Source organism: Mugil cephalus, chromosome 14, assembly GCF_022458985.1.
Source record: "Mugil cephalus isolate CIBA_MC_2020 chromosome 14, CIBA_Mcephalus_1.1, whole genome shotgun sequence".
Classification (NCBI taxonomy): domain Eukaryota; kingdom Metazoa; phylum Chordata; class Actinopteri; order Mugiliformes; family Mugilidae; genus Mugil; species Mugil cephalus.
This window is the reverse complement of record NC_061783.1, coordinates 4,330,481-4,343,306: the sequence shown is the minus strand read 5'-3', so window position 1 is coordinate 4,343,306 and position 12,826 is coordinate 4,330,481. Positions and strand designations below refer to the sequence as shown.

The following is a 12,826-nucleotide window of genomic DNA, read 5'->3' as shown; positions in this document are numbered from 1 at the left end:
GCGTGCTGCGGGTACATTGTGTTAACATCAGCACTTCTCTATATTTAATATATCTCTAAGTGAAGATGTCTCACTTCCCTCCTCGGGCAAGGTTTGGCTTTTATTGTTTGTCGTGCTGCTTGGAAGGTAGGAGTACGCACCTGTATCCGGTTCACACCTTTCCAGTATTACGTATCATCAGTGGAATCTTTAAACTTTAGTAATTATACGCCGTTCATTGATCAGCCTGTATTCATATGCACGCTGTGAAGAAAGTCAATCCGTCATCCTTCACTGTGATGTGGTGCCTGGCAGGGCTGCACTCGATGTCCTCTGTGTTTCAGCTGAGGCAGAGGGGGCGAATCAGACAAGGCCACAGAAAACGGTGCAGAGGGAACATTCAAAACAGGCCCGGCCTCATTGATTTATCCTCAGACAAGTTTATCCGTCATTTTGAGTCCAGCTCGAGACCACGACACCGTAACTCAGGATCAGACGGGAGTGATGTCATCGCTCACGACTAATGGGGCCTGACTTATATAACGCTTTATTGTGTTAAATGGTGTGAGTGTCGTATCTAATGACAGCGCTGCTGCCGACGTTAATGTTGTGGTTGTCTTTGAAAACAGCGCCGTGCACCAGAATCGGTGTCTGAAGCTTATATTGAAAAAAGAGATTCAGGAAAGACATTAGAACAATATGAATTAAAGGAGTCAGACGGAGGAGGGCGTGTTTGGAAGCAGGGTCTGCTCTCAGTGAGCGTCAGCGAGAGAATGCACCGCTGTCCTACTTGTTTAGTTAGTTATGAGTTACTTAACTTTCAACTTAAACCAGCACACTTAGCCCTTGAGAACTCTTTTAAAGTAATAACTTGTGACACTTTCATGTTAGACTTCTCTTTAATGCTCTCTGGAGTACAACACAGTTGTGGATTTTTTCCCCCTTAATATCAGAAACTGCTTGGTATTGAACTTCATATTTGATATTCCTATTTGTTTCCTGAAACGCTGAGCACCAGACTGATATTTTGCATATTCTTTACTCAGTGGTTCCCTCATATTAGTCTGGTGTGAGTTCCCTCACAAACACATCACTTACAAAAACATCTTGGGCTGAATGGATATCAGACAGTGTAATGTCTAAACCAGGGGTCAACATTTGTCAGGCCAAGGACCCCAAACCGATTAGAGATTAAGTAGGGACCCTCTACCCACTATATGTGTTATATATTAATCTCAGCATAGTACAAATTTGTAAATGTACATCATAATTATCATTCTGCATCCAATATTAAGCTAATCAAATAATACACAGGTTCGTATATTCATTTTTTTATTCCAAACGTGCAGCAGTAGAGTTGCTAACTGCCGTAAACCTAAACATACCTGACATAAACACCTTGGGTCGTCTGGGATTTCACCTTGGGACTGAACAGGATCTCGGCCAATTGCAGGGAACCTGACCGAGTCGACATGTAATATGCGACCGCGTGATTGGCTCAGCAGCGATAGGGGTGGGGCCTACTGTGTACAGGAGGCTAGGATTTAAAGGTCTAGTGTGGTGTTGTGTGTGAAATGGCGCTGTTGATCTGTGTGTGTGTGTGTGTGTGTGTGTGTGTGTGTGTGTGTGTAACAAATACCCCCTGTTGAAGAACCATGGCCAAGATTTCTGTGGTCATTGCATCAAAATGTTCATTAAACTAACACTGAAGTTTGGTGATTCTTTAAGCAAGGAGGATAGAATGTACTTGAAAGTGCTGTAATGTTCTCAGACCACCAATCTGTCACTTTGTGGTCTAGAACACAACTTGAATTTGAGCCTATGAAGATGGTAAAGCTTAGTTTATGATTTTTCTGGCAGTTTTGGTAGTTACCCAGGAGGTCTAGGTGTATTGTCACCTCCATCTAAGTAATGATGAGCCGGCACTTGATTTACATCTATCAATAAAACAAGGCCCCATTCAGACTTTGTTAATGTCCGACTTGAATAATCCAATCACCATTGTTCTTGCTTTAGGTACATATGTCCACGCCTGGCATTAAAATAGGTCTCCTCATGCGTCCCCAGCCAGCTCTAGAGATCTGATGCTCACTCTCTGTATGCAAAGAAACACCGACATCATTCAGGCCGCAGTAGAATATTTTAACAGGTGCTGTTGAATGGATCGCTACCTACCGCTGTATCAGAACCATGAACAGCTGCTTGTGGGACTTGGGGAAATGATACTTTTTGTTTTGGAACAAGCTGTGAAGTCTCTCTTTTGCTGAAAGCCCGCATGTATAATTTATTATTTATTTATTCATCTCTGCAAAGACATTGCTTATTTTAGAGACCTGCCCAAAGCTCAGATTATAACTGAAGCCTGGAAGCATCGCAGTGCAGTGACAGAACGATCTCTGGAAACAAATAAAAATGCTGGTGATTATTGAGGAAACACTGATTTCACTGTATGGCTCCTTATACAGCGACATATTCACATCAATAATCAAGCAGCTGCAGATGCATTTTTTAAAATGACCAAAGGAATGTGACCAGAGATCAGATCTCTCAATGCTTCCTCAATGTGTTCTGGGTGTGTTCACACCTGTTTCTTTATGCCGGCCACTTGTGATCTGATTCCCTAGCAAGAATGTTAATGCAAGGTCTGAACGGGACATATTATATTTGTAGTTCAGTTATACACCAATCAGCCAATCATTATGACCCCTGACAGGACAAGTAAATATCATTAACCAACCAATGATAAATATCATTAACCATCTTTTGACAATTCAATGTTCTTCTGGGAAACTCCATGTACCACCCACCCAGACCAGACCAGGAATGCCACCCCATAGCAATGACACTCCTTGATGGCAGCAGCCATCCCCAGCAGGATGCAGCCTGACACACACACACAAAAACACTTTAGGAACAACTCAAATAACATGAAGAACAGCACAAGGTGTTGATCTGGCCTCCAAATTAGCTAGAACCAAGTATCTGCGGTATGATCCACAAAGGCCCCTCCCCTCAACCCATAGGACCCAAAGACCCCCACTAACAACGTTGTGTTGCCAGACACCACAGGACACCCTCAGAAGACCCATGTCTAGTCACAGCTGTTTTAGAGGCACAAGAGAGACCTACACAGTATTAGGAAGGTGGTCATAATGTTATGCTTGATCATTGTGTATATATACAGCCAAGTGAATTTTCACCAGAAAGAGACACTAGTTTAAAAGGAGTCTAGATTTTTGCTAAAGTTCTTCTGTGGTTATTTGTGCTTAGTCCACAACTCTAAAGGGCATTCATGAGAATCATGTTTTTATTCCTCCGAGTCAGGTATCACATAATGACGTGTTTTAGTATCTGCAATCGATATTTACTTTTCAATCTGCAGCTGGTTAAATTAGAACGAGCTCAGGTATCAACGCTAACAGCCACGACAGAGAAACAAAAGAATACAGAAACTGAACCGTATTAACAGAGAATTAAAGCAAAACCAGTGCTGGTCATCCCGTTTGACATTTAATATCGCAGCAGGGCTGCTCGCAGACGGAAGGCTGGTGTGTGCAAGTACTGAGGGCTGCGAGCCACTGACGTCAGGGGGAAGTGTACACTGGTGGATGTGAGATGAAAAGGATTCTAGTAGAAAATAGCTGGCATTTGTTCGACTCAAGTTAAGCTCGATCCGCCGCATGCTAGCCATTTGTTACTACTGTTAAAACAAAGCAGCTGTCTGTAGATGATTTCCCTCTGACATTAATGGAGCATTCCAGCCGACTGAAATGGCTTCCAGTAATTATAGTAATCATTTGTTCAGATCTTTATATGTTAGCTAACGGATTAGTGCTCATCACGTCTCCACATTCCTCTCCTTCTCTCTGGAAGCGTAATGATGATGTTCTTGCAGCTTTGGTGCACAGTGTGGTTCTGAATGAACTTTATACAATAATATCTATATTTTTTTTCATCACGGTTGAAACCCATAAATAACAGCCTATAGTATCTGTCACGGTGGTTTTACCCACAGTTATGAAAAATGTTGTTGCTCATCTTTAGACTGTATTAAATGAGGATCATTTCCTGGTGTGTTTGACGTGTACGATAATGCTCTCCTCCCCGGACAGGATATTGAATGAGATTCTAATGTTTACTCTGCAACGGGTCACATTTTTCATATTTGCTCGATGTATCTACGTTCCAGGAAGAAGGCCTGTTAATGCGAGTGCAGCTGACAAAGCAGAGAATCAAAGCATTTCACGGAAATGTGGACCCGCGCTAATAGTGTTGCTCAGTAATTCAGAAGTGACACCCCCAATCTTTGCTGTCGGAGCAAGGTGGCCTATGATAGAAACGCTGCGTTCGCCCGAACCTCCCCGAGGCCGTTAGACAGAGAATGAGACAGATACTGATTTGAAGGAGGGGATGATTGTGAGCAGTGCCATCGTTAATCACGGCAGCCATTACTCACGCGGTCTCTTTGCCACAGGACGCTAGGAGTCTTGTGCGACTCCTACCCAGGCTGCGTGCCGTAATGGGGGGATTCAGTTGATAAAGCCTAAAAGCGCCGTCTGTGTTTTTGGTCCTTTCCTTTTTCTGCCACTCTGAATCTGTGTCTGGGTGCGTATCTAATCTGTTAAACAGCAGGATATGGAGAATGAGACAATAACAGGAGGAGACCAGACCAATGACATGATAAACTCCAAGAGCAGGTTTACCCTGTGACTTTGGGCTGTCCTAGACTTAAGTTGGGATATTTAGTGTAATATTTGCTCTGGTAAATGTGAAACACATTTACCAAAGTTTATTTGAGCTGTAATGGGCAGCTGTGTTTATACGGACAGTATTTCTTTACATCCGTTTAAAGCATCTAATTATAGATTCCAATTTAAATGATGACTTGCAACTAAACATAAATCAGAATAGAACTTCTTTGAGATGAGTGATCACATCAGTTTAAATTTGCTGGAATGACTTGTTTTTCTCATCTCCAAAGTCATGCTCCTTAGACTGATTGGTAACCCAAAATTGACCCTGGGTGTGTATACCCTGGGATAGGCTGGCAACCTGTCCAGGGTGTACCCCGCCTCTCGCCCAGGGACAGCTAGGATAGGCTCCAGAAAGCCCCGCTAGGATTAAGCAGTAGTAGGAGATGAGATCGTCTTGTTTTACCACCACAGTGTGTCCAGCCATTGTGGAAACTGGTCACATCAGGTGAATAGTTCAATCAGCGTGCGTAGCTCTTAGGCACTTTATTAAGTACACGTATTTGATTGCTTGTTAACACAAATAGCTAATCAGCTAGGCATGTAGAGGTGATCAAGACAACTTGCTGAAGTTCAAAGTGGGCATCAGAATGGAGAAGAAAGGGGATTTAAGTGACTTTGAACGTGGTATGGTTGTTGGTGCCAGATGGGCTGGTCTGAGTATTTCAGAAACTGCTGATCTACTGGGATCCAGTGAGCGGTGGTCATTTAGATGTGTAGGGTCAGAATTTGGTGTAAACAACATGAAAGCATGGATCCATCCTGTCTTGTATCAACGGTTCAGGCTGGTGGTGGTGGTGTGATGGTGTGAGGGATATTTTCTTGGCACACTTTGGGTCCTTAGGACAAACTGAGCATGGTTTAAATGTTACAGCCTACCTGAGTATTGTTGCTGACCATGTCCATCCCTTCATGACCACAGTGTACCATCTTCTGACGGCTACTTCCAGCAGGATAATGCACCATGTCACAAAGCTCATATCATCTCAAACTGGTTTCTTGAACATGACAATGAGTTCACTGTACTCCAATGGCCTCCACAGTCACCAGATCTCAGTCCAATATTTCACCTTTGGGATGTGGTGGAACGGGAGATTCTCATCATAGATGCTGAACTGACAAATCTGCAACAACTGTGTGATGCTATCATGTCAATATGGACCACAAATCTGTAAGGAATATTTCCAACACATGTTGAAAGTACGCCACAAAGAATTAATGTAGTTCTGAAGGCAAAAGGGGGTCCAACCTTTTACTAGCAAGGTGTACCTAATAAAGTGGCCGGTGAGTGTATATCACTCTTTTGTATCCTCCTGTACCACATTCAGTATGGTCATAATTACAATGCGGCAAAAAAGGAGTGACTCCTGCAAATATTCAAAGAACGATCACCTGAATCTGCAGCTCCTCTCGTCGTGACAGAGCACCAAGGTGCGTTTAAGCTCCATGTAGCTGTCGATGTTTGCAATTTTGTTTTTGCTCACACCATTCTCTTAAGCTCTTTTTTATTTCGGGGCTGCAGCTGAGGATGAGCTCCCCGACCGACATAAAAGATACATTTAGCTTCTAGCCGGTGAACGCGGCGGAGCTATTAGCCGTTAAAGAGCAAGATATTCTCCTCAGGTGTTGACAGAGCACAAGGTAAAATTGATGGTACATTTGCCAGGTGGAAAGAAACGGGGCTCCAAATGAATAATAATGCTGCTCCTCGAGTATCGGCTGTGTAAATAAACAGGTGTTTACAACTCGCAAGGTGACGATACATCAGTGTTGCATTCAGGGCTTGTTTTATGGCCCAAAATAATCTGCTATTGGAGATGTAAATGAATCTGCTAATCACCGCTATCTCCCTGTGTTCAGATGGTCGGTTGACGAGTGTATAGATTTCGTAGTTAGAGGATTGTGGACAGTTAACTGGCTCCTGAAAAGTGTCTAGTCACCTGCAGTGTAGTGAAGAGAAAGAGTTATTTGACATAGACTGCAGTGAGCATCCAGGTATTTACGCAGACTGCTGTTATTTATTTAATAATTATAAAAAAAAAGAAATGTAAGTCACGACTGATGGTGTGATGCTGTGCTGGCAATGCCTCACAGAAGCTCGTGAGCTTAAATGTAAGGAAATGAGTCAATGCAAAGCCTCATTTCAACCTGATTCACTATATTACCAGGACGTTTTCTGTTCTCTCTGACTTTTTCTTTTTGACAAAAATCTTTTTTTTTTTTTTAAAAGCCGCTGTTTCAGGGTTCAGATTTTCCCTGAACATGTCTGTGTTGCCAACCCAGTTGCCTGAGCTGCTGCCCTGGCCGGTAATTTCCCCTCTCTCTCTCTCTCTCTCTCTGAGGGGAAATTGCAGGGCTTTGCTCCCCACTGACGTCAGAGAGCGATATGATGCCTTTGACGTCAGAGCTCGGGCTGTGGGTGTCATTTTTGAGTGCCGTGTGGGTGGGCTGAAAGCAGCAGCCCCTGTGGTGGTGCCTCGGCTGCTCGTGGTGCAGCTGCTCCCGCGTCCCACACTGCTTCTCTGAAGGTCGTGGGTATAAAATCGTTCCCGTATTCCTCACATGCTTTTAATAATACAGTGAACCCTACGACCTCCAATTCGGATAATTTCAGACTGGGATAGAAGTTCAAGTATTTAAAATGAAATCGCTTTTTTAGGGCAAATGCTGAGCGGTGTAACGCAGAGCAAAACGGGTGGCTGTTATAAATGCACACGATTCATATGCATGAAATGTGGCACAGAAAACCACTGGGAACGGCCGTGATGGAGTTCAAGCTCTCCATGTTTTACAAGCCTGAGAGGCTTTGACCCTTAAAGAGCGAAGGGAGGCTAGTGCCATAATAGGATGAGAACAGTAGGGGGACCACCATTGGTCACACCTTTTTATATTAATGCTATTCTAAGTAAATTGGCAACATCTCTTCATGGTGCCGACCTGAAACTCGTATAACTTCTCTTCCAACTTCTGTTACAACTCGTGTGAGGTCTGCAGGTAACACCCACTAATCCGTTCAGACTGGCCTGAGCCTGTGGCCTGTTTTTGCGCAGTGAGTGGAACTCCTTCACTCTCCTTTTCACGACACACCCGCGTTAACATCAACAAATTCCTGAATGTGACTTTCAGGTGGGAACCACCTATACAAATGTTCACTTCTTCCGTTGAGAAGTGAAGGAGCCGCTTGGATGTGTGGTGAAACCTATTAAAGAGAACTCAAACAAGCGTAACCTGTAACCCTGACACCTTGAGTCCTACGTTGTGGATGTTTCACTTTATTGTGTATTAGCAGAAACATGATAAACTGTCAAATCATTGCCGACACTTAGCTTGACATGCTGACATGCATCTCGAGCTGATAAACTCACAGAATAGATCGATAAATGTTGTTGTTGATCCATTCTGTACAATTCAACACATCCTTCCTATTTGTCTGTTTTTGTTTCTGCAACATTTTATTTGGACTCGCAGAGAAATCCTTTGTTTGCCATGTTGAGTGACGGTTACTAGGCGACAGTTGGTTTACTATTGTTAAATGGTGGTGTCTAGTGAATGGCCAGGTAACTGATGACAATAATCAACATAAAACATAAATCAAAACCCATAAGTCTGCACAAATCATTATGCGCGGCACATTTTTAAATCTAGTCTCTCTACAGTTTTGTTTTCTCTTGTCTTTTCATTATGGCACTAGGGCAGAAATAGGCATGCTAATTAACATTCATATTTTTTATTATTTGTTTTTTACCTCTGATCAAAAGTATCAAGAGCATCATTGTATCAGTTGGTAATTGCAAGAAGCATGGCCCTCATGAGCAATCACTAACTACAGTAAAGACGATATATGAGCGCACTAAAGAAGTAATTAAAACAATTCATCACAGAATAGCTCCTTTGAAAATACACTGCAGACCCTGTTGATGTTGTTTTTTTTTTTAATACTGTGCTGGTGCTGTGATGTCTCCTCAGATGGAATCAGTGTGACGGGCCTGCCAATCTCCAGTCCCCTGCGCCAAGTCCTGAAGCCCAGGCCTGAGAACAAGCCCGTCAGCAGCGAGTCGGGCAAGGCGGAGTACAGCCACGTTAAGGTGAATAAACAAAAACCCACGCAGGACACAACGAGCGGGCCCTGTTGCGGTGCCTTCCAACAAATAGTGAATCTCTCAGTTTGGGGATTCTGCCTCGCAAACTTAAAGGTAGAACTCTCCAGACTGCACCTCTTAGTATATGCCTGTAGGAAGAATTAATTTAGATGGTGTCTCAGCTTGGCTCCGGGTGCACTCTGTTCTTTGCATCAGGACTCACCTCCAACATAGGCATACAAATCAAAACTGTTTCCAACTTGTTATTTTCTGCAAAACTACAGAGGGCAAAAGGGGGGAAAATACACTGCGAGGAGAGACGAGACGGAGACAGGCGGAATGAGAATGCGCCGGATGGGGCCGACCGGCGGGGGGGTAAGGTTGTGTGAGGTCTCGTGGACGTCTGAGGGGTAGAAACGGGCGGTCTGACCCGGGCAAGGTGCCGAGGATCGTCCGTAGCGCCGCAGCCACACTACCTGCAAGTGTGTTGGCTGCATTGTCATACCTTTTGAAAACCAGAGGCGTCAACTTCTCTTCTCTGTGAATCATCAGGAGAGAAAACAGCACTGAAGTTGGTTTTCCCTCTGTCTGTGGAAAAGTTTGACAAGATGGTGACTAATGGTTGTAAAAATACAAGGGACCCTTTTTTTTTTTTTTTTTTTTTTTTTTGAGACTTAGGCAACATTTTATAATGAACAGCTTTGCAGAAGAAGGACAAAGTTTGATTGATCGCGACTTAAAGAAGCATTGACATCTTCCAGAAATGAATCTGAATCATATTAATGTACAATGCTAGTTACAGGTCAAATAGGCCTGATGAACAGGATCGCCGGTTTTTCCATAACCTTTCCACTCCGTTATATCCCTAGATATTATCAGAATATGCCTCTTCGGGCCTAGACGGTTGGTGTGAGCCATTTATACAACGTGTGCGCACGTCAGTCTGGCTCGCTCTGTAAAAACAGCACCCAAATCCGAGTCGGTGCCGTGTCTTTTTTTGCCATTCGGGTTAATTTTAGTTTCTACTTCCTGCTTCGCTTTCACGGCAGATCACAGATGACGAGTCATACATATGTACAAATGTATCTCTGATCCTCCTCAGTTAATCTGTCCACAATTTCCATTTCGGTACCATTTTTATTGATCTCAAGCAGTCAGTTTGAGAATTGCGGAGATGGAGAAGCAGACAGAAATACTAAAACAGGCTAATACCAAGTAGACCAATCACAGCTCCCGCCTCATGGCCAAGATCAGAGTTTCTGTCCATTCCACACTTGTGAACGCGGTTTCTCAGTTAACACCTCGACGGAAGTTCAGCCAATTTGGAACAAACGTTCACTCGGACTTGTTTGACACACACACACAAAAAACAAATAAAACTATTTTGGCCTCATCAGGTTATATGCTAATGATGCTGATATTATCTCCAGTATGAAGAGAGTCTGCGATCCCAAAGTTAGGAAAAAAAACGTAACATCCACACACTTCTTTTTAAAAATGATCCTCATGCTACACAGCAACACTGCTGGCAGAGTGATTCATTTATTTCTCTTTGCGTTTATTGCGTAACCTGTCTGAAATCCACTACCTTTTCTGTGAGGGTGTAAAAGAACCAGACGTATTAGGGGACGGCTGGGTATTTTAATAAGTGGTTAGGGCTTATTAGAGGCAGAGTTTGAGCGACAGCAGAATGACGAGCTGGAACCTTAGTTAAAGCTCGGCCAATTACATAAAGACGCTTGTCCTGCTAGAAGTCTGCCTTAAAGCAGGATAGAAGAACATGAACTTCGCTTTTCATTTTGTCGATGCGCTGTTAGACACCAGGCTGATTCATTTCACTGTGTGCTCAACAAAAGGCTGTCCAGCGGTTTGCCTGTGTGCTGTAGTAAATTCATGCAGGGATTCCGGCTGAATGACTCATCGTTGTTACAGGCTGTATTGTTTTCAGCAGTTTGACTCAAAGTCACAATACCCGGCTTTCACTTGACACAAACAAACACAACATAAAGTTTTAGACGTTATTAGACTAGACCAGACCTTATGTTATGATAAAAGTAAGAGGCCAAGTTGAGAGTGACTGTTAGAAATTCACCTCCGTCAAATATCTGAAAGGATTCCCCTTGTTCAGACGAACTGCGTTGCATTTTTGTTTAGTTTGCTTCATTTATTCTGTGAAAGCTGCTAAACAGCTACGCGGACGCTGCTTGAGTCAAAGCAGACTCTGGTGCGCTTCTTTTGTGTCCTATTAGTTGAAAGATCCACAAATGGAAAATGGTCTGCACTTACAGTATTTAACACTTTTTGCCTAAAGGGTAGTTTAAGCACTTCGTAATATTTCTCATTCAATAGTTCCCACACTAATGGCCATGCAAGGTGCTCTCCTGCTACTGGAAGCAAATTCCACTTTCTTGTGGAGGAGCCAGGGATTGAACTGCCAGTCTGTGATTAGCAGGCAACGTATTCTACCACCTGAGTCACAACTGAAGATGCTGTGGTAGCAGGTCTGAATTTGAATGATCCATTAAACAATCAATATATATTTATGTGATCAGCCACAGCATTAAAACCACTGACAGGATAAACAAATAACATTAACCATCTTAACCATCAGGATGCAGCCTGATACCGACACACACAAGAAAGGTTTAGGAACAACTCAAGAAACCTGAAGAACAGCAGGAGGTGTTGACCTGGCCTTCAAATTCACTGGATCGCACCCTCACAAAATATGTGTGGGTTGATCCACAGAGTCCCCTCCCCTCAACCCAACATTCTGGGTGGCCTGCACAACATTAGGAAGGTGGTCATAATGTTATGCTTGATGTCTTCAGGCTGCTTCTGATGATAGGACACCACCTTGCATTGTAGCACTGCCATCGTTGGTGTGTGCAGGGTTGAATGAGAAAAATCTTCTGTGGTCCTCAGGTCAGAAATACACTACGTAAAGTACGAAACAGGAAACAGTTCCCACCGATAATGAAAAAGTTTAACCCTTTAAAACTGAATGTGTCGCCAGCAGCGCTTCAGATTACTATAATCACAGCGCGGTTTGCGGAATTGGAATTGTAAATAATTTGAAGACATTGAAAGTTCGTGGTATTCTGGAAAAAGAAGTCCAAGATTATTCAGATGTTGCTTTTTAATTATGTTCAGTATTTTCCATAAACACAGTCTTTCTCTCTGTATCTGACACGCACAGATAGAAGATGAAAATCAGAAACACTTTGGCACCGGACGCACTATATGCCGTTAATGAACACAATCTGTGTTTTTATGGTATCGTCCAATATTGATGTTCTTGTCTTGTTACATGGTTGCTTCTGGAAAGCTACTTGAACATCGGTGCCAGCAGTGCCTTTCTTCCATGTGTCTTTGTTTGTCTCTTTCTGCGTTGTAGACATCATAGCTAGACACGTTCATCCAAAGCAGCGATGGAAGAAGTGTTTCTCATAGACCATTCAACAGTGCCCGGACACTTTTGTCATAAGCTGCTGATTCAGTTTGTAATAGTAAGTGCTGTTCCGTTGCTTTAGGACATATATGGGAATGTCTAGGCCTCTTATCACTCCCTTCTGGAGTATGTCTCTGCATACGTTAGTCCGTTTTAAATAAGCATACCGCCACTGTTATAGAGACCTTAATTTGTCCGTGCGTGTGCTTGACCGGATTAGAGACAATTTGCATTGGCTGATAATAACTGTTTTGGCCGGGGGGGTGTGGATGGACAGATGCACAGGAAATTGAAAACTTGTAGCCAAACTGGTTGGCAGTGCAGCACGTGTTCCCTGCATATCTTAATCTTAGTTGGGACCATTAGGTGTGAATTTGTTTTTTCACCTAAATCAAATTTGGCTTTTATTATTGGACAGGCACACCCCTTTTTTTTTAAAGAAAAAAAAAAAAGAAAAAAGTTTGGTATATCTACTTGAGCTAGTTCTACTTTGAGCAAGTTCAATCAGTCATGGCTGTTCTGTAATCACCACAGGAGGAGTCGAGGCATTTATCTCACTGACCTTC

At 43.1% G+C, this 12,826-nt stretch overlaps 1 protein-coding gene across 3 annotated transcripts in view; it reads left to right on the top strand.

Moving 5' to 3' along the window:
- trappc9 (trafficking protein particle complex subunit 9) overlaps positions 1-12,826 on the top strand; it is a 212,985-nt gene that overhangs the window by 79,632 nt on the left and 120,527 nt on the right. For all 3 annotated transcript variants that reach the window (XM_047604448.1, XM_047604446.1, XM_047604447.1), the window contains one exon: positions 8,697-8,815. In XM_047604448.1, coding sequence (XP_047460404.1) covers positions 8,697-8,815 — 119 coding nt within the window. The remainder of the gene's footprint in view (positions 1-8,696; positions 8,816-12,826) is intronic.